Below are 22,220 nucleotides of genomic sequence, written 5' to 3' on the forward strand. Positions count from 1 at the left end.
TTGTTTCAGTTACTGTTAAGTCCACGGAGCCTGCATTGCCGAAGCTTTCGGGAGGAAAATCACCAATCTATCCTCCCAACACGCGACAGCAATTAGGAACTGACATGAAATGACGAGCCAATGGCAAAACTCACGTCATGCAGTCATTTTAAGCATCAGCGCTTCTGACAAACACATGATTTCCAAACGCCACTTTTAATGAATCCGTATACCTTCAAAGTACTTGGAAGAGATTTGCAGCCCTGCTAGCGAATTGGGAATACAGGCCGTTCTTGCCTTCTCTGGAAAGAAACAGCACGAAAACAAAAAGGTATCCTAAGAGCGCATCAACTTGGCAATAGCTAATCTGCAACTGAACCTCACAGACCACACAGTTTATTGGAGCATTTTAAATTGCTCTGCAGGGAAGGGCGGAAAAAATCACGACTTCGGGGAGCTCCAGGGAAGCCGGGGGCTGACACCGGCGCATCTCTCTGCGCGGATGCCGTTACGTAACCCCGGCCCGGCCCCCCCGGTCCGGATGCTCCGGCTGCGCCCCGGGGCCGCAGAACCACGGCCGGGCCGAGCCGAACCGGGCCACAGTGCCAGCCCCGGCCCCACGCCCGGCCCCGGCCCCGGCCCCGCCGCTCCCGCTTCCCCCGGCGGCACCGGCACAGCCGCGGCACCGGCACCGCGCAGCGCCCGCCGAGCGCCGGCTCCGAGCCGGGACTGCCCGCTCGGTCCGGCCCGGTCCGGTCCGCCGCTCCCTCCCCGCACCCGCGCCCTCAGCGCCGCCGCTCAGCGCCCACCTCCTCCTGGCCGGGATCCGCGGCGCATCCCCGCTGCGGCCCGGGAGGCTGCGCCCCGCCGCTCCCGCTCCCTTCAGCCGCAGCTCCCCGCCCGCCTGACGGAGGGAGGGAGGGAGGGAAGGAGGGAAGAGAGGGAAGGAAGGGAGGGGGCGGGCAGCCGTCGCCGCAGCCCCGCCGCGCCGCCCCCCGCCCCCGCCCGCCGGCCAAGGTGCCCTCCGCCGGCCGTACCCACCTGCGGCGGGCGGTACACACCTGTCCCCGGCAGCGCCGCGGGCCCGGGCACAGGTACAGGGCACAGGTGCCGGGCACCGGGCTGAGGAGGGGCCGGCGGCGCAGGGATGCTCAGCCGAGCGCGGCTGCGGCTCTCTGCGCGCAGCGGCGGGGCGGCACCGGGCCCCGTTCGGAACCGGGCTCGGCACCGGGCTCGGCACCGCGCCTCGCCGTCCTCCCGCAGCCCCGGGCCGGGCTGCTGCCGCCGTACCGGAGAAACGGGGCAGCGGCGGGGACCGCGTAACGGGCTTCGGTCATGACATCAGGTCTGGAATTAAACGCGAAAGCACGTGGGCAACAGCGGGCTGCGCTGGAGCGAGAGGAAACTCCGTGCCAGGGGCGGGAGGATGGTGTCAGACAAAGCGGTGCCGCCGGGGAACTGGGCTGTCAGCAGCAGCCGAAGGGCCTTTCCCCACCCAGGCTTGGTGACACAAGCACGACACCCAACCTTGCACCGTCACCATCCCGCGGTGGTCACAGCTGATCAACCCTTGTCATCCGGAAATGGAGGTTGTAAAAAGCACATTACGTGCGCCAGAAAGCTGCCGTAGAAATGACTCCTCCGGTTCAAATTGTATTGGATTTTGGGGGTTGTTTTGTTTTGGTAGGTTGGTTTTTTGAGGAGGGGGGAAATTGTTTTCTCTTCCCTGTAGATCCTCCATTACAGCTTTTACAATATCCTTGATAGCTTAAGCACACCTTTGGAAAGCGGGAGCTGGACTGTCTTGTGTAGAGAACCCATGGAGGGAACAGGTCCCACCTGATGTGGAACAGGCAGGTTGCAGACCCATCTCTCTGGTTAGTGACTTGCCTCTGGTCCTTCTGCTTGGGCCTGGTCACTCCCTGTGCCCAGGGCTGGCACACCTCCTGCCCTCCAGAGACGGCTCCGAGGCCTCTCTTGGCAAACTGTACTCGTATTTACATCCCCCACCTCAGCCCTGCTCCCTGGTTCATGGTAACAAGATTGGAAATAGATTTTGTCGTCCAAGAAAATCAACTGAAATCCCTGGAGAATTAGATGCCACCACGAGCAAATTTCAATAAGATAATGGGGGAAAAGGACAAATACCTCTGAAAAAAAAGTAGATCTACAGCCTTCCATAAATTGTTGAACTTAAACCATTCATTAGGCAAAGACAGGCTGTGTGATGCTGGTTTGTTTTCCCTATTTCTCAAACTAGCAGTTCCAGATTTGGCAATATCATTGTGCAACAAAGGATCATTTTGGGCACCCTGGCACACAGAAGCCATGGTCATTTTCCTGTTAAAGCAGAGACCTCCATAGAAGGATCCCTTGACACAGCAGTTTTTGCCTAACTTCTCAGATAACCTTCTTGGGGGAAAAAAGCTTCATTCTTTCAGCTGAACCTGCAAATCTCATTTTCAATGTGGTTGAATCGTTAGGAAATTCATTATGTAACACCTTTTATTTTTTTCTTTTTTGGCGTTCAGTTTCCAAGAGCTGGAGCAGGAAAAATATTAAGCATTTGGTGGGCATTTGGTGGGCATTAAGGATTTTGGTGGGCATCAGAGAAAATTTTCATGTAAAATCCACAGAAAGATTAAGTACAAAGCCACATACATTACAGAACAATGCAATGCCTCTCTCCCAGTTAAGGTCCTAAGGAGGCAATGTGCCAAAGTCAATAGTACGGATGTTATTTACCAGTAAATGGCAGGGACAGGAGGGTGGGAAAGAGAGAAAAATAGGGAAATGGAAGCAGGGGGAGCCAGGAAGGAAGAGAATGACAGAAACACATCACTGTGATAGAAAGATATCACCACCTGTGGATCCTGTTACTCCTCTTCTGGTCTTCTCCGGTGGGGGGGCATGAAATGTAGAGTTTAATGGGTTAATACATTCAGGTGTCATGGGGAACACCTCCCCTCCATGGGAAGGGATGCTTTACACTGTCTTTTGCAACACTGCATCTGTTGCAACAGTGTGCTCTGAAGAAAAAGCATGAAGTAGAGCACCAAAGAGCATTTAAGTGTGCTAATAAACAAATTAGGCAGAGGAGACCTTGGGAGGCAGGCTCATAGCAAGAAGCTGTGAAAGGAGAAATACAGGCACCAGCAGATGGAAACTGGATGCGCCCCAGAGTAGGGGAGTGTCACAGGAGTGAAGAGGAATCATCTCCAGGAATCAAAAAGCACAGCTGCCATTAGGACTGGGAGCCAGCAACCAGATCAATATCCCCCTTTTTTTGACAGATACTGACCATCCAACACAACATTATTTACTTTCCTCATTGAGTCCTCCTTAGGGCTGAATTGCTTAGAATACTTCTAGATGAGCACCGTTGCACCTAAATAGCCTAAAATTACTTGTGTGATAACAGTTTCCTGATGATGCAAAATTACTCATGGTAGGCAAAATGAAAATTAACTCTGAGCAGCTGTAGAAAGACCTGACAACAGTGAGCAATAGGGCAATGAGATGGTGGCTGAAAGTCTGTGAATAACTAGAAAGTAATGTAAACAGTAATGAAAATAACCCTAAATAAACTTACACAATAATGGGCTATAAATTAGCCTTTGTTACTTGGAATCATTGTGAGTAGTTTTCTGCAGACATTGGTTTGCTACTTAGCAGTGGTCCAAAAGGCAAAGTGTTAGAAGTTGCTTCAAAAGCATCGTAAACAAAGCAGGAGAGCTCATTACAACCTTACATAAATCTTTGTGCTTGAATGCTGTGTACAGTATTGGTTCCTTCAAATGATAATGTGAAACTAGAAAATGCAGTTGTGCAGCTGAAAAAATGTGTGCAGAGGTATGGGAAGTACGCATCTGTGTGAGGAGATAATTCTAGCTGAAGAGCAGACTGAGAAAGGATTGTCCTTTGATCTGTAAAACCCCCAATGATATATAGGAGGCTGACAGGAAGCAATCACGTGCTGCTTTTTATCACACAAGACTTTGGGAAGACTCAGTAAATGATCAGGCAGAGGATTTAAAACAACTCAGAAAAACTTTTTCATACAGTCTTATTAAATCAGAGGGCTTGCTTCTATACTATACTATGAAGCTGAAGAGACAGAGGTTTTTAAGCTGGGGTTATAAAAATGAATGAAGCTGTAGGCACAACAATTCCCTTTGCAGTTCCTGCTGAACTGCCCACTGCTAAGAGTTGCCCAAGAAAGGACACTCTATCTGCCCTGTATTCCCTGACATCAGTTTCGGAGCACTGCAGAGAACAGGACATCAGATTAAAATGAACCTTTACACAGTCCTGTACAGACATTCAAACGGTTCATTCTTTTCTTTCTGCACAGTTAGGTGTGAGACACCAGAGACAAGCAACATCCCTACATATGAAAGTATACTTCTGCTTTTCCCCATCTTCCCTGGGAGTGAAATCAGTCTCTTAGTTCTTGATCTTTCTATTTGGGTGTTCTTCCATTCCCCCAAAGAGAATTTGGAAAAAGTCTTTTATCTTCTCAACATTTTGTTCTTCAGTTTCTGTAGTGATAGTCTTTATGCACTGGTCTATTCATTCCAGCACCATTTTCTACTATCCTTTGTACAAGATTGGAGCACTACATAGCATGAGAAGCTTAACATAGGATATACATAGAATATACCAAAAATACTTCCCATATATTACCACAAAAAATAAAATCTAAACTAACTTGGACATTCCTGAAGGACAAAGAAAAATGGTGTCTTCTCACTGAAGAAACTGGAAAGTGAAGTAGAAACACCCAGAGATGATTTTAAACTGAAGTTACAGATAAGCAGATATATAATCACAATTTACAAGAGTTCTATTGAGAATATCCCTATTAAATGAAAGCAACCAGAAAAGCAAACATAAAATGCAGTTTGTCCGAACTCCAAGAATCTCTGAAGGCAAACATGATAAATTAGCTGGAGTGGTTCAATCTCACATAAACTCTGTATGGTTGATAGTATAGTTAACTATATCCACACACAGATAAGGCAAACCTTGCTTCATACTTGATTTCAGCAGTGGGTAGTAGTCCCATGGCTTTATTATGAGCACAATGCACAGCCTCTTTACTGCTAAAACAAAGCAGTTTAAACACTTTGAACTATACATTTCAAACGACAGAGAAAAAAAAAATCTCCGGTTGGAAGTGTTGTAACCACAATCCTCATAACCCTGCTGGCTATTGCCAGCCCTCTACTTTCTATTCTAGACTCAGTTCTTTCAAGCTTCAGTATTTAAAGGATTTTTTTCCTAGAACAGAAATTTTCTAGCTTTTTTTTTTTTCTAGAATTGCTTTAAAAGGGTGACAGTACAGTTTCCTCTGCACTTGCTGAGAACTACCTAAATAATTTATTTCTCCAAAGCAAGAGATTACCCAGCTTCAAAGACTTTCAGAGGGTCTCCAGGATAAAATTCCAAGAATGCTGTTATATATATGGGCATTGATGCTGTTTTTGTATCCTTGGCCTTTAAACAGGAAATGGGTAAAACTTACTGTGGTGCCTGTTTATGGATAACTCATGTCTAAAATTTTGGCCATCATTTTAAGTAGCTTAGTTGGTATATTACCATATAGAAGAAAGGCAGCACATCTGAATGTCCTCCAGCATTATAAGCAGTGAACTCAGAACAGAACTGAATTTCGTGGACTTGATTAAAATTTAAAAATATCAGTGAATCAAAACATGTATCGCATGTATTCACGTCACTGCCTTTGATTTTGTTTTGCTGATTAAACATAACTTCACTCCCACTATCCTTAGCTATAAGACACATTAGAAAGGGGATTTAGTGTGCCCAGCATGAGGATAATCAGCATTCCAATACTTAAATAACTTTCAGCCATCTTGCAATTTTATTTCTGAAGCTGCTTATAATTTCAAGTTTAGAAAATATTTCCAGCATATATTTGCATTTCCAGTAGTTTTGATGTCCACGTACTCTGCTCTGTTAACACTGCCCTGTTAAAATGCCATTTTAAAATGGCATCTGAAAAATTTACTCACTGGCATTTTCCAAAGGCAGAACTTTGGAAACTTCCAGAAGAGCTGGAAGAATTCCCAGTGAAACTTCTGTACTCTCAAGCTCAGGATTTGTAAACACTTTCTCTAAATATAGACTAGAGTCTGATCAGCAGTTAACTCTTCAGTCTCAATAAAGTCCTCCAGATATTGTGTATTAGATATTGCATGTTAACATTGGATTTTGAAATCCCACACTTCGTGCTGGACAAAGCTCCACCTTCCCAAGGTCTGCATAGTTTCAAGAAAAATTCCTAATAAAAGACCTAAGGTATGGGAGCAGGCAGATGTATAATGTTAAAGTAGATGAAATCAAAGTCTTGTATCAATATTTAATTAATCGTTAATTCATTTTATTTTGGAGAAAATTTACCACGATAACGGTAGTTCTAGCCTGACATTCTGTGAAAAACTTGAACACAATCTTTGATGAAATTTTAAATGAATGTTTAACAAATACAATTTAAGTTCAGGAAAGTGGTATGGTGAGAATATGGTATGTTTTCCTGAAATGAGGCTGTCCACATAATCACATGGTGTATTCACCTTCAACAGCTTCCCCTTCATGTATGATTATTCCTTCTGTCTGTCACTTACTGCTACAGTAATTCAAAGAGTGGAGGTGCCTGGCACTGCAGACATTAGATGATGTCTCTGTAGACAGAGCAGAAAAACATGACAGAGTGCCCTGGGTCAGAAAAAGGATCATGAACAGGAAGAATGAGGAAGGATGCAAAGGAAATCCAATTGCACTGTGCACTGCAAACCTGGGCTCTGCCTCCATGTGAGCTTCTCTAGTAGAGGTTTGTGCCACCAAAAGTCTCAGGAGCCCCGGGATGAGGGGAATGGCAATCACTGTCTCACAGATCTTATTCAGGATGCACTGCCCTCTCGAGAATGGCCTTTTCTCACTTCATTTTCAGAAATACCTTCAGGTAGACATTCAGGCAACATAAGCAAATTAGTATGTCCCTGCAGTTACACAAACAAGGCTCCTCTGCTGACCAAGTGGTTATGACTTAATAAATGGATAAAATGAATTCTACTGGACAAAATTCAGTGTGATTTGTGAAATCTCTATTATCTCTTTTTCAAAGGTACAAAAGTTTTGTTCAACACCAACAGAAACTATGACTGATGAACACATCTAACACTTATAGTTAAGCATGCTAAATTCTACTTGCTAACACTAAAGCACTGATACTGCAAAACAAGACACCAAAAACCTCCGACAGTTTTGGTCAATTCACTCACCAGCATCAAAGGGAATTATAAGTGACACAGGTTTTTTTTCCAGTACAGGATCCTAATGCTCATTCTTACAGCAGAACGAGTTTCTACTTACCAATGAAAGGATCTAGAAAAGCAGCATGCCACTTATCAGCAGTGTAGGTAACAATTAAACAGAATGATGATATCATATCCAATCAAAAGTCTATTTACACTAACTGTTGCTTAGCCAAAGAATGGAACATGAATGTTTTCACAAAATACACTGGACTCTAAGGAGAGCAATAATGATTTTATTTTAAGTATCTTCTAAAAACATTTACCCAAATACTAAAAATGACTCTGTGCAAGTCACCTGATAGCCTGATACAGCAGTGACTAAAAGGGAGACACCTGAAAACCAAACTCTACAGTGTCTTGACCCCCTAGAAATGAAAGTGGGGAAATGTTTTTTTTTTTTTTTTTTTTTTTTGAGCACCAGCCCAATTCTGTTCAGTTGCAGACCTGATTGAACAAGCTGGCAAGGGAGCTGCATAGCCCAAAGCAGGACTGCATGCAGAGCACTGATCTTCCATGCCCAGGGAGCACACTATTTCTAGAGACATGTAGTAATAAAAACAAGCTTGAGAACAACTATTAGGTGGCACTGTTCCAATTTGTAACATCACTTCAAGCTGTAAAGGGTATCTTCCAACCCTCTGTGTGTGCTGAATACTCCCTCAAGCAATTGTTAGGAGCACACCAACATGATTCTTCCTTCCCATCTTGGACGGCCAAACACCACCACCAGTTGCTTAATTTTTGAGTGTTTACCCTCCTGGGGATGTTTATATCACCTAAAGACAAAGGCATCCACCCTACTAAACTGGGAAGCTTGGCACAGATGACTCATCAAGAGGCCAATTCTACCATACAAATGAGAAGTTTGGTTTTTTTTCAGCTGCCTGTACAGAGCTCCTCAGCATTTCATCTGGTACCATGCAGATCCACACCATACAGGTTCTGGAGCATGTGTCAGACCCTCTGTATGAGTTCTGTGAACCCTCCATGTTCACAGAACAGGACTGATGCTTTCTGAAAATATTGGACTCACTGCACACATTGTACAGATAAGGCTGCAAAGGTGGCACCTGACATTTCTGGAGTTTGGGATTTATGGCAACCTGGTCAGAATTATTTCCCATGTGCAAATACAGAAAATTCCCAAATGCTACTTGAAATTTACCATGAAGGATGGGAAAAAAAACCAAACCAAAACAACAGACCAAAACAACCAAAACAAACAGAAAACCCAACACACCAACCCAAACTGGAATTTTTCAGGGGAGCACAAGAGAAATGGCAAGCCTCCTTTTATGACCAACCTTTGGGCCAGAAGTCAGGATCCATTTCCACAGGCTCAACCATAAACCTGTTTTTTTCACTACTTTTTAACAGCTCCCCCAAACTAAGCAGGAGTTTTACAGCCTGGTTAACCATACAGCTCTTATTCAATTCTGTTCCTTGTGCTGAATGAAACAACTGCACTTGGGGAAAAGAGCTGCTGGTGAGTCATCAAGGACTGCTTTTTAACAGAACTACTGGAATGGAAGGAAGGAAAAGGTTTCTCAGGCATCCTTTACTCTGCAACTTGCTCCCATTTGAGCATTTCAATTCTAGTATTCTTAAAACGAAAGAAAAAAAAAAGAAAAATTGGGTTTTTTAAAATAGATGGTTTGTTACTTTGAATTTGAACTTCTGAACCAATTGATGAAAGGACCATATGGGAAATGCTGGGAAGCAGGAAGCACCCAAGGGCATGCTTCTCCTCGAGAGTGCATAGAACTAGAATTCCTCCATTTTAACTGTGTATCATATTTTAATAACCAGGATATTTCCAATTCAACAAGTAGCATACAGGAATACACAGAAAAGTAATGGCATTTGAAAATTATCTGTGCACATATTTATTTGAACTATCTTCATTTACACTCCACCAGTGCCAAAATCATCTTCATCCTGCTGAAAACTTGACTTGTCCACCTCGTACTTGAACACATGCATTGAAAGCTTCTGAAAAAACAAACAAAACCAAAAAAAAAAAACCAAACAAAACATCCCAACCCTTCAAAACTAACAAAAACAAACCCACAGCCCTAGACTCCACAGTTCCCCCCACTTATAGCCAAAAGACCTCAGGATAAGAAAGCATAAATACAAGAAGCTTTAGTAGTCTGACAGTCAAATGTTTCTTTCACTAAACAGCATAAGGAATCATTCTGGCCCAAAGCAACAAAATATTTAAGAACGTACTTGGAATTATTTTCTTGATTACAGCTATTTTCTTAAATCTAGATTAATACTGTCATGTCTGCTAGAATTTTTAAAAGTACTTCATTTTCAATGCAATTTGGATCATGAGAGATGTCTTCTATTTTAACAGAATCTGAATCATTATCAATTAACCAGTCAAGTCAGAAAATGCTGGCTCCTTTATTTCCTCCATCAATTTCCATCTTATAGGAAGGATTCATGTAAAAACAAGAGCTATTTCTGTAATACAAGGTTATATACTATTACAAGAACAACCACCAGTTTACAGTTTTTAATGCCTACATATTTTTCAAAACTGCAGGTCTGCATATTCAGAAAGTAAAAGGAGATAGAAACGATAGAGAGATCAACTAAGTAACAATTAACAACAAAAAAAAAAAAAAAGTTGTCACTGAAAAAAGCTGTCACTGTCCACAGGAACCATGTCTAGTCACGTTTCAGTCAGTCAGTCAGCTAGCTGAGGGTCATGTCATTACTTAGTTTCTGTAGAAAAAACACAAGTACAAAAATAGTATCAAAAAGCAACATACCTATTTTTATTTTAAACTACATATTATAAAATGTAATCATTACAACAGCATATAAATAAGGCTTTCAATATTTTTAGAAGTATAATAGTAAAGTTTTAGGCATGCTTCTCTAACTTTTGAAGTGCTTCTTTCCCTGAGCAGTGTGTAAAAGCTAGCATTTTTTCTGCAGTATACTGTTGATACAAAACACAGCTATTTTTTTTTCAATGTATATCAAACTACGATACAATTACTTTTTAAAAATATTCTTGCAGAGCAGTAAATCATTAAAATATACACATATTAACATCAGGATTTTAATAAAGGTTTAAGTCAATACAATGAATGCAAATGAAATAAGACGTGGGACTTCTGGACAAGAATAACCAAAGACAATAATAACCAAGTATTTTATGACAAAATAAATCTTTTGGGTTTTTTTTCAATTTAGTCAGTAACTAAATAATTATTTAAAACAGCCAAGTTTTTTTCATCAAGGGAAAAATGCAATGAATCCATCTGCTGTGGGTTGAAGTCAATCAGCAATGAGTATTAAAAGCCACAGAAATTAGCTCCAGGTAGCTGTGTCTGGAATTTCTAATACAACACTGGTTAGAAACTCTGCTTTCTAAGGACTATGTGAAAGCTTTATCAAAGACATTTTGGGTGTGTTTGGGTTTTTTGTTTTGCTTGCTTGTGGGTCTCTTTTTTTAATTTTGGGGGGGAGGGAGTTTCCAAGGGTGGAGGTGGTATTTAAATAGAACTACTAGGTAGCAATGAAGAGATTAACTGGAATGCCACAATGCATTCTTCTGACAGATAACAAATTCTTTCCTTCCTCTTCTATTTTTGAATGACACAGTGGATATAACTGGCATCAGACACTGCAGTGAGCTCTTCACAAAATACTCAAAGTAAAGCAAAGCCCTGAGTGGAGAGCACAAGCTGGTCAACAGCAAGATTTTTAAGATAGGTCTGCTTTTAGCAACTGCCTCAAAGTAGACACTGTGGGTGTCTCCTCAAGCCTAAACTGATTTAAAGCAAGACAGTTTGAAGTGATTATTTCAGCCATTAATACTTACTTAGCATAAAAACAGATAACTTCACACTCCAAAATAAATTACATTAGAACTTAAAGTGGTGAAGAAAACTCTACGGTCTGTATTTTCATCTTTGCTCTGCTACTTTTAACTACTCACAAAAACAATTGGATTTTCATTGATTTGTAGGAGAACCAGAGCCTGTAAAACTGTATTTTTAAAAAGACAATTTACAAGATGTTGGGGCAAAACTCCAAATGTGTTAAAAAATTAATATTTTACTTAATTATGCCATTGAACAACATTTATTTTCATATAGGTTCCAGAATTCAAAAGTTTTACAATGATTTTTTATCAGAAAACCTTGTATAGAAAAGACTAATTCAGAAATCCATTCACCTTGTTAGAGGTGAAAGGCAAGCAGTGCAACAGGACTTTAGAAAGGATTTTTTAATTAAGAGGCAATGATTTCCTTAAGTGAACACTCACAGAAGTTTTAGCTAGGAAGGTAATTTCCTACAGCCTAAATTCAAAATGAAAAATGTTAGTAGTCTCACATCTTAAAAAAACCCCAAAACTACTTCAGAGGAAGAGAGAATTGCATCTCTTTTTACATGCACGATTTAACATTTTAATTGAAAGTAAAATATAAGCCTCCAAATTACTGCCAAGCTTGTCTGTCAGTATAGGGCAAGGTCAGGCAGGGGAAAAATCACTTAGATGGGCAAGCTCTTTTGAAAGGCAATCTTTCCTTTTAGATACCACTTCATTTGAATTTGAGAAACCAACTAAAGGACAAATGAACAATTCTGTCTGTCTACCCTGAAAACAGACAGATGCCAAGACAACCTGCTAAGAAACTTGGAACCAGGAACCTGGTGTATAGAAAAAGTGGGGATAATTTTTCTTATTTTGGATGCATGTTGTATTTACACTTCTCCAGTAAAAAGTACACAAGGCAGACCTGGTGTTATACTACCCTTCACATCATAGTTATTCCTGTAGGGACATAGAGGCTGGGATTTATTGCTGAAAGCAAAAGTCACACTAAAAACAAACAAAGCATTGTACGAAGTTAAGAGCATAGCTACAAGTTACTTAAAATTGTATTCACCAGAGCTGCTGATTTAAAAAAAAAAAAAGCTTCTATTTAGTTCTAGCTACAATTCCATGCAGAAAAAGAATGCCCCGAAATCCAATTTATTAAAACAACAGCTGTGTATATAAACTAAGGTGACATTTAGTATCTGCTGCTTATCAAACGAGCAACAAGGAGGTCCTTAGAAGAAAAAGAGATAAAGAACACTTTGGACCAAAGCTTTGTTTGGTCTTTGTAACTCTGGGGTCACAAAGAACATCTATACAAAGAAAGGTACAAAGTGCAAAGCTTAGAGGGAAAATAGGATGCAAAGACAGTCATGGGGTATTTTCTGAATTAGTTAAATCAAAACTTCACATCCCCTAGGAAGATACAGTATGGTACTGGAAATATCTGGAAGCTATAGTAGTATTTGAGTTATTTTGTAGAAAATAGGGCTTAGGTTTTTCTCCCCCAACTATACTCTCCTTTGGCAATAGTCCTAATGATGAAAAAAAATTAAGATAATTTAAAAATGTGATGAAATTCAATACAATTTGAAGGAAATAAATGTTTTAAAAGAACAATTGAATTTTGGTCCCTGAAGTCAGTAAGATATTTTATATCTCTAGTGTAGGCAGCTTTCACAGGCCATAAGCATCAAATAATAGTTTTCAAACTAATTATCTCAAACACACATCTCAATTTCTCCACCACAGGCTCTGCTGTATTTTTCTCCCCTATCACATATTTCAGCTACACCTGAATTCTGAGAAAACAGATGACCCAAATATACAAAACTTTTGGTTTCACCTGACAATCTTACCTGTTCCTCCCCATCCTTTCTTTATTTACCCCTTCACTCCTCTGCCCTTCAAGAGCTCAACTTTTCATCTTTAACTAATGCCACTGAGGGCATGTGATAGCCATGAAAAAAAGACACACACAAGTTTGTCTGCTTCACTGTTTATTTTTGCATACTCTTTTCAAGGTCAACTGATTCTCTGAAGTACAAAAATGATATTTCTGTGAACATCCAGATAGAATGAACCAGTTGGTAAAAATAATTTTCAAGAACTATAAAAACTGATTTTTATAAAATAAAGTGCATGTGTGTATATACAAGCATACACACGCCCATATATATATATATATAAAATTCTCTTGCAATTTGCTAGCTAAGAATAGAGTTTATCATTATATATGTATCTGACTCCAAAAATCTTAGCCTGTCCCTATTTCAGGTAGCTGTACTTCATGTGAGTAAGAGCTCAGGCTGGGGTAGGGGTACTCACCTGCTCAGTAAGTTCTCTGGCGCTTGTTGGGCTCCTCTGGGGGTGAGTCTGCCAGCCTCACTTTCAGCCTCACACCATTCACAATCTTGCCATGTAGTGCAGTTATGGCCTCGCTGGCACTGGCTCTGTCTGCAAATTTTGCATAGCCCACGTTTTTTCCAGCCACGAGATAAACACTTATCAATTGTCCAAAACGACTGGGAGGGGAGGAAAACAAGGTAATTTACAGATTTTCCTGCAGCATCACCAATCTGAAGCACGTATGATTTTTGTTAACTGCAAAAACAGTGTTTCTATATCTATGCTCCCAATTTGCATATTCCCCTTTCTTGAATTACGGGTAGCAGTGCAAATCAACACCAAAAGTTCACAGATGTTTTCTATGAAATATTACAATAGAACCATAAATATCAGTGATTTCTCTCTTATTTAAAGGAGTATGTAAAGCTGATGAATACTACAGTCCCCAAACACTAAATGGCACTCAAAACACCCCACAAAAACAAAACAAGAAGAATCCCCAAACTAAACAAAAGTAAGATATACACACCCAAGACAGCAGATAATTTAGATGCTAAATCTGCATCAAACTTAAATGAACTTGCTCAGTTGTGATTCATCTTTGAAAAGGTCTCACTGAATGACTCAGAAAACAAGCACTACAGCTTCAGGGGAAAACAGAGATTCCCAAGAACTCAGGAGATTCCTAGACAGATGCTTAAATATTTTTTACAATAGCCTGCTCGCCTCTTACTGAAGTTATACTGAAGTGTCAAGACTCAGGTCCATGGCCTTTTCCTCCTCCAGCATCTGATTAAGAAATCCACTATATGTACAATTTTGAATTCCACACAAAATGCCTTCCTCTCTTGGTGCTTTTAAAATATTTTGGCTTTCCAAATATTTATTGCAAATTCAAGGTATTAGAAAAGGGAAATGTCTCTTTTTTCAAGAGTATACTGCAAATTAATAATATAAAGTACTGGAGAACTGCTAATTACAGACTTCTTTAAAGATGGCAGAAATTGTCTCAAGTCTTCGCTCCACACTGGGAGACAGAAAGAATAGTTGAAACAGAGCTAGTAGGATGCAAACCATTATAAGGTACCAGAAAAAAAACAACACCCTACACTTGTTCCCCCTAGGTTACTGTGGAAATCAAAATAGTTTAATGCCTTACAAAAACATGTAAAAAAAAAAAAGTAAAATTAATTAGGAAATATTAACTGGAAGCACTACGTTTTTTGGTAAAAAAAACTACATTAGAAGACCAGACATTTTACTTCAGATTAGGTTAATTGATAATAAAGCAGCCATACTGATGATACTGCACCTATGCTTCAACATGAATCCCATTACACACACCTTTCAAAAAGTAACTGTTCACTTCTTACTTACTGGTCACTGTGCACTGCCTTTTCTGGAGAGAGTTCTCAGGCCCTTTTTTTTTTATTTTCAATATTTACTTTCAGTATTTCATAGTTTGTTTCCTTTTTGTTAGGGAACACTTAGTTGTAAACAGAGTCTTACCAGAACACATCCTCCAATACATTTACAGGTAAAGGATGGGGATGAAAAAGTATGAAAAGCCTTTCCTTCACAGAAGTGTCAGGTGGAACTTTTTTTTTGGGTGGTGGAAGTATGGCATCTGTTTGGGGCTGCAGCAACTGTGGGCCAGAAGTTCCTCCAAATGTTTGCTGAAACAAGGGAAAAAATGCAAGTATAATTAAACTGGTGGGGGGGTGGGAAGGAGGGGCAGAGAAAGTATTTTACCTTTCTTACCATTTTTGTTCCATCACAAATAATTTTTTTGTTCCATAAATAGTCCCTGTGAGTTCTAATCTTCATTACTTTATTTACTTATTTCATTAAGTTGGACTGTAAATCCAAGTAAGGTCAGACATCTTTCCAGGGAGTAAAAATGCCCCAACCAATCAGAGGTATGTCTTAAAAATGCAGCACACAGAACAGTTTGCAGAAGCAAGTGAGCAGTGTTCTTTATTGGCATATGTGAAGCTTCTTACAACAATTCAGAAGAATATCAACACCATCCATGATTTGAACTTACAGGAGGCGACCTGTACTGCTGAACCATCGCGCTGTTACTGCGCAACGCTGACGACACCTGGGCTGTCACCAGCTGTGTTGCCATTTTCCTGATAAGGCTGCAAGCAGAAGTGATGATAAAGTACTTTAAAGAAGGAGCTAAGTTACAGTAATCTTAAATTTAGCAAGGAAAAGTAAGTTTTAATACACATCAGAATATCTCTAGAAATCTGTAATGTCGTGTAGATAACGAAAATCGAGACAGGCTTTTGTGATAGCCTATGGAGATCTGAAAACCTGCATGCTAGCTGCAACTCACTGAAAACATTCATTCATTACCACTTAGAGATACACAAAACTACTTTTAGGGTTTTCAGATCAGCCATGCACTTGTGAAGTCAATTTCTCCACTGTCCCTCCCTCCACTGTCCCCCTCCCAGTACAGGTTTGACATGAACTAGACTCCTTTAGGATGAAACTAAGGCAAAACACTCACTGCAGGAGAGTACCTAAAGTGCTCCAACTGGTACTGGGCACTCAAAACACAGGAACAAGTCAGAGATGGTCAAACACCTGAGAATCCTCCATACTGTGCTGATATCAGATCCTCAGCACCCAAAACTTTTATTCAGCATATGTGCTTCACAAAACTACTACTTGCACTACTGCAAACACAGGCAAGAGAAGAAGTACATAAATCTGGTTCTAATTCATACACTTCATCAAAAATACATTCCATCCTTGTTACATGTTACAGATATATTGACAGATTCTTGCCAAATCCAAGATTTTTCTACAGTATCCTCAGAATATGTATTTTAATCTTTTCTTTATCAAAGACTACCAAGTTTCCAAAGGCTCATTCTTAACCATTCAAAAAAAAAAAAAACCAAAACCCAACCAGTTTCAGAAAATACTACTGGCAAGTATGGCACAAGCTCACAGTAATACTGACGTTACATCTTATGTCAAAAATGTGTTTACTTCATATTTTGCTATCCAGAACACAACTGATGAAGTTGTAAGTTGTACTTACTCGGAGCTATCATTCCCATCTTCTAGGAAAACGACAGTTAGTCGATTTCCAGGAGGATACTCAAACCCATGTAGTTTGTACTTGGCATATATAGCAGAGGCAGCAGTGCTGTACTGAATCACAGCATACCCTGCAAGCACAGTGCACACACTGTCAGCAGGGAACAGGTAAATCCTCAGAACAATATATACTATATATATGGTAATATTTTTATATATATATATAATGTATATACTATAGTATATATACTATTTACTATGTAAATACATATACTATATTCATTCATACAAGCAATACATTTAAACTGCACATCAGCCATGGATGGCAAAAATTCTTAAGACCTTTTAGCACACATCAATATTACTTCATCACTTTCACCTGTGAAGGAAGCTTCAGTGACATTTACTAGTGACACGTGAGCTGTATTTATGCTAGCTTGAAAAATGGGCAGTAAAACCATACAAGTGAAAACATGTCTTCCTCACTACTCCAGAACTAGTAAAAGGATATACAGTTTTATTTTAAAATGCAATTATCCCATCAACAGAGAATTTCAAGAACTGTAAAGTTACATTTAACTTTCTGAATCATTTACATTTCATGTTTCTTTGAGAAGAGACTACTTCCATATTTGTCTCAGCAGCAGTAAAACAAGATTGGAACCAAACTTTCAATAGAAAACATGATCCATTTTGAAATTATTTAATCCCATTTACCACGTCAACTTCCACACACACACATATTTCAGAATGAAAATTTCAAAATATCTGTTTAGAGAACATTTTACTTTAATGTCTAATAATTGCTGAAACAACTTCATTTATTCTGCCTCAAACTATTAATTCAACCAAAACCCACTTATCACAACTTTGATTCCATCCTTCTTGAGTTGGCATTATCTGAAAGCAAAGGCATAAGCCTTTATGTGTAAACAGGGGTTCAAACAAAACTGGGTTTTTGGGTGCAGGCAGTGACAGCAGCCATCACTGCTTGTTCCCAACAAGTGAACTGTATTTTGCAGTACAAATTAACAGAAGTACAGTTACAAGGGATGGCCTTCAGAGAAAAAAAAAGGCAAAAACCTTTTGTACTTTTACTTACCACTATTGGTATGAGGGTCTCGCTGAACATCACAATATTCCAGACCTGGAACTAAATCGAAGAGGGCAAAGAGCTGCTCTTGAATAAAGGGCAGCCGAGATATCACCGACAGGCGTTTGGAGACTGGCTCTTGAATTCGGGCCTCAGCTTTTTCAAAGCTACAAAATTCTGGCTGCATACCTCAAGAATCAACAAAATAATTTGAGTCATCATACTTGCATGCCTTCATTTCATGCATACGTTGCATTCAACTTTTAAAAGTAATCAAAGTCAATTATACGCTAAAGGTCACATGTTGATGTCACCAGTGCTGGTCACAAAATAATTGGCCAACCAGAGCAAAGTAAGCCATAAAAGAAGAGATGAAATGCCTGGCTAGTTTCTAACTTCAATATTCAATCTGCTGCCTCCATCAGCTTCCCTCCCTTCAAACCACATCATTACTTAGGAACCATGCAGGAGACTATTAATAACTTTTAGTGTAAAAAGCTGTGACTTACAGAATGGAAGCGTATTTCCTCTCAGTTCTGGCCTCATGCTATTACTGTAATAATCATGTTCAAAAGACTCAGATGACTTATTTTTGGGTTCAGCCAAAATGGCCCTGTAGCCTGAAAGAAACAATCACACACAACAACACTTCAGCACATCTCAGTTATCTGACCAGGCCCGCATTCTCCAAGTTCCATATTCAGAAACATTATTCAGAAAACCCACTAAGTGCTGGCTTTAGAGGAATAACTGAATTTTAACTCTTGAAGTCTGCCCAAATAATTTTGTGAAAGTTAACAGCATTCAAATGGAATTACTCCTACTCACAAATTAAGCATGACAAAGGCAAACTGCCGTGAGAGTGACTGAGCACTGACACAGGTTGCCCAGAAAAGCTCTGGAGTCTCCATGCATGGGGATATTCAAAAGTCATTTGGACATGGTCCTGGGCCACCGGTACCCAGGTGACCCTGCCTGAGCCAAGTGGTTGAGCAAGATGACCTCCAGAGGTCCCTTCCAACTTCAACCATTCTGTGATACTTAGCAGGACTCCGATATGCTCCAAAAGCCATCACCTGAACTTCTGTGCTAAAAGAGTAGTTTATGGATGTTTTACACTCACCTAGGTTTTGCTTTTATGAAAGAAAGAGGCATTACACTCAAGCTGACTAATTTTATTTTAACCTCACAGCAAAAAGGAAATAAAATTTGACTGCTATGTAATCTCAGGTTCATATTCCTATGCACAAATATAATTCTTGTAGAACCCCTTATGATAGATACAATGCAGAACCTCCACACACATTACTGAAGAAAAAAGAACCAAAGAAAGCCTTAAAAAAATTCAGAACAACAAACAACCACACCCCAAGTTGCTTCATATTTGTGATTATGCAACACTGAACAGGAGGTTGGACTGGAAGATTGCTGTTAGGCTTTTGGGGAAACCTTTCTTCTCCTGGATGAGCAAACCTAATTCCCTCTGCCTCTCCTCTGAAGTCTTGTGGTTCCAGCTCCTGACATCCTTCCATCAGCTTCACACAAATTCACAAACTTTTGGTACTATAGCATTAATGATAAGTTATAGAATCACAAAATTGTTTGGGTTGGAAGGAAACTTAGAGATCACCAAGTTCTAACCCCCTGCCTTGGGCAGGGACACCTTCCCCTACACCAGGTTGCTCAGAGCCCTATCCAACTGGCCTGGAACACTTCTGTGGGCAACCTGCTCCAGTGCCTCACCAAGTGGCTGGTAATAAATAAGGCATACAAAGTCTTTCACTCTGCAGCAGATAAATCAAGACACAAAACAAAAACAAGCACCCTTCCCCCAATTTCAGTTAGCATGAATTTTTTCTTAAATGTAATCACAACAGGATCCCTATTATAATAAAATATTATTTTATATAACAATCAATTCTATATAAAATACATTTGATTGAAACTGCCTGTTTGAAAGGACAAATTAAAATATTCTCCTGTGTATGAAGCCTACACTACAGACCAATATTAATGCATGGAAGAAAACTATGTCCATTTCCAAACTCTTCTCACAGATTCTAATTGCAATTTGGTCCTGAAAAAAACATAATCAGGTGAGTGTTCTCTGAATGTTAACTGAATTTTTAAAAATTCTATTATTTATTTGCAACAGAATTTTGTCCGAACAAAATGAAAAATAATTATAAACAAAACTAAAAATTAAAGGTATATTATGATGATACACACTTATGGCAAAAAGCCCTTAAAAAATTCACTCAGATTCTTACTTCGATCACACTCTTCAATTGCTTGGGCAGCTTGCGATGGTTTCAGGTACCTCACATAGCCCAAACCTTTACTTTCTCCAGTAGTCTTGTTTTTAATAATGCTGCAATATTCAATGTCTCCATACATCTAGAACAATTAAAAAAACATGTTAATTTTCAATATTTGAAAGAAGTTCCATGTGCTAAGCCCTTCTGATAAATGTAGAAAAAGGCATTTTAAAATAACAGACAGAGAATCAGAACCTTAAATTTCTCTCGCAGATCCTCCTCCGTGTAGGTTTTTGGTATCATAACGAAGATTCGTGTAAGCTCTTCATCTTCAAGATCTCGGTGGCTTCCAGAAGCTCTTGACTGAGCAATAAATACCTAACAAAATAATTACATAGACACTAATTACTGGCAGAAGGGTCTAAGACACAAATGAACAAGCAAGTGAAATAGTTTAACTGCCTTTGCATTTTTTGTTCACATAAGCTGGCATTCTTAGCATGGAGAGGAAAGAACATCCGTGACCACCTGTGATACAAATATAATAAATCCCAAACAGTTTCCCAAACAGGACAGGGTCCAGAGAAGTTCCTTACTGAGGATAATGAGGAATGGTGAGAAATACCACTGCTGATTCAGCAGCAGTGTCAACACCACCAGTGACACGTAAGGTAGCCAGGAATGCATTACTGTAACAAGCCTAGTTCAGCAGCAGTAGAAACAAATAAGCAAGTGAGCAAACAAGAAAGCCTAGAAGCTTAATAAAAACTGATCTGCTACTGCAGGTCACTGCTCAGCTGGGCCAAAGTTTACTGCTCTGTGAAGGATCATAACTTCTATCTGTTACTTTTAAAATCTTCTTAGCTATTGAAATAAATTTCATCTCAGAAGTGAATACCAGAAGACAACCAAGAAAAAAAGCCCAAATAAATCACAAACAAAAACAAAGAAACAATTTAAAAAAAAAAAAAGAAACAAAACCAAAATAGCCAAGTAAAAAAGAGGCAACTTTCAAAGCAAGCCTCTTACGCAAAAGTAGCAACTGATTTCACAGGACTCTTAGCTTCTTTTTCTAATAGCCATGCAAGGGTGTGAGGAATCAACTCGGATCTTTTGGCTTCTAATGGCAAGTTCCTCAGAAAAGATTTCACTGATTCAATTGGAGTGTCAAGTGAAACACGTCATTTTTTTTTTTGCTCTTCAAACTCATTTATACTTTCTTATTACTTGGTGAATAGGAGAACAAATCAGGAAGCTGAAAGCTGACAGAACAGTTCCATAGATTTAAAAAAAAAGTTCTGAAAAGAGTTCACAAGCTATAAAACCATATAAAGCACACTGGCAAAGACAGTTCTATTTGTTCGCAACTCTCTAGCTCACAACATTTAAAATACAGAAAAGAACCTTCGTCACGAACTGCCCCTCGCTTCCGGGCGCGGCATTTCCCGCAGGCCCGCTACCGCTCAGGCCCCCGGTGGGATCCTGGGGCGCGGGCAGGCCCCGCCGCGAGCCGCGGCTGGATGTGCCCGGGAGGGCCGGGCCAGCCCCGGCAGCGCGGCTACGCAAGGCCGGTGCGCCGCCCGCTCCGCCAGGCCGGGCCGGGCCGGGCCTGCCCCGGCTCCCGCTGCCCCCGCTCGGCCCCCGAGCACCCCGGCCCGTCCCCGGCCGCACCTTGATGGGCTTGCTGTCGGGGAGCAGGCTGCGGCCGTGCATCTCCTCCATGGCCCGGCAGGCCTGCGAGCTGCGGGCGAACTTGATGAAGGCGATGCCGCGGGACTCGTTGGTGCGCCTGTCCCGCAGCAGCCAGATGTTCTGGATGTCCCCGAAGGGCGAGAAGCGTTCCCGGATCAGCGCCTCGCCGGTGTCCTTGCCCAGCACCACGAAGACGCGGCTGTTGGGCGGCTCGTCCAGGCACTCGGCCGAGAGGCGGATGCCGCTGCTCTCCTCCATGGCGGGGCCGCCGAGCACCGCAGGCTCCAGAGTACAGCAGGGAACTGCAGCAGCGCCTTTTCCGCCGCGGATCCAGCGCCCGCCCCTTCCGTTCCCTTCCCTTCCTCCCCCTTCCTTCCCCTCCGCCCGCTCCGCCCCGCGCGGCTCCCCCGTGCCTGCACGGGTGGAGGTCGGGAGGCGCGCGTTCTTCCTATTATTTTTCACAATTTAAATGTGCAGAAATCTCCCCTCTCTTTCACATAAGCAGATGCAGTTGTCAAGCAGAAGGACGCGATACCATTTGGTACTTTTTTGCATAGATCTAAACGGGTTGTGTTGAAAAAAGTAACATGATGTCTGTT

At 41.0% G+C, this 22,220-nt stretch overlaps 1 protein-coding gene across 1 annotated transcript; it reads right to left on the minus strand.

The window, feature by feature from the left end:
- Positions 1-9,447: 9,447 nt before the first annotated feature.
- On the minus strand, positions 9,448-21,924 carry RBM45 (RNA binding motif protein 45). Its single transcript, XM_062498188.1, has 10 exons — positions 21,601-21,924; positions 20,185-20,307; positions 19,942-20,068; positions 18,181-18,291; positions 17,681-17,860; positions 16,580-16,709; positions 15,566-15,662; positions 15,028-15,194; positions 13,498-13,694; positions 9,448-10,058 (listed from the first exon to the last, which is right to left on the minus strand). Exons 1-9 carry the CDS (start codon positions 21,877-21,879, stop codon positions 13,502-13,504), a joined length of 1,407 nt encoding a protein of 468 aa, XP_062354172.1. The 5' UTR covers positions 21,880-21,924; the 3' UTR covers positions 9,448-10,058; positions 13,498-13,501.
- Between the last annotated feature and the right edge of the window lie 296 nt (positions 21,925-22,220).

The sequence above is a fragment of the Cinclus cinclus genome, chromosome 9 (assembly GCF_963662255.1).
Source record: "Cinclus cinclus chromosome 9, bCinCin1.1, whole genome shotgun sequence".
NCBI lineage: Eukaryota > Metazoa > Chordata > Aves > Passeriformes > Cinclidae > Cinclus > Cinclus cinclus.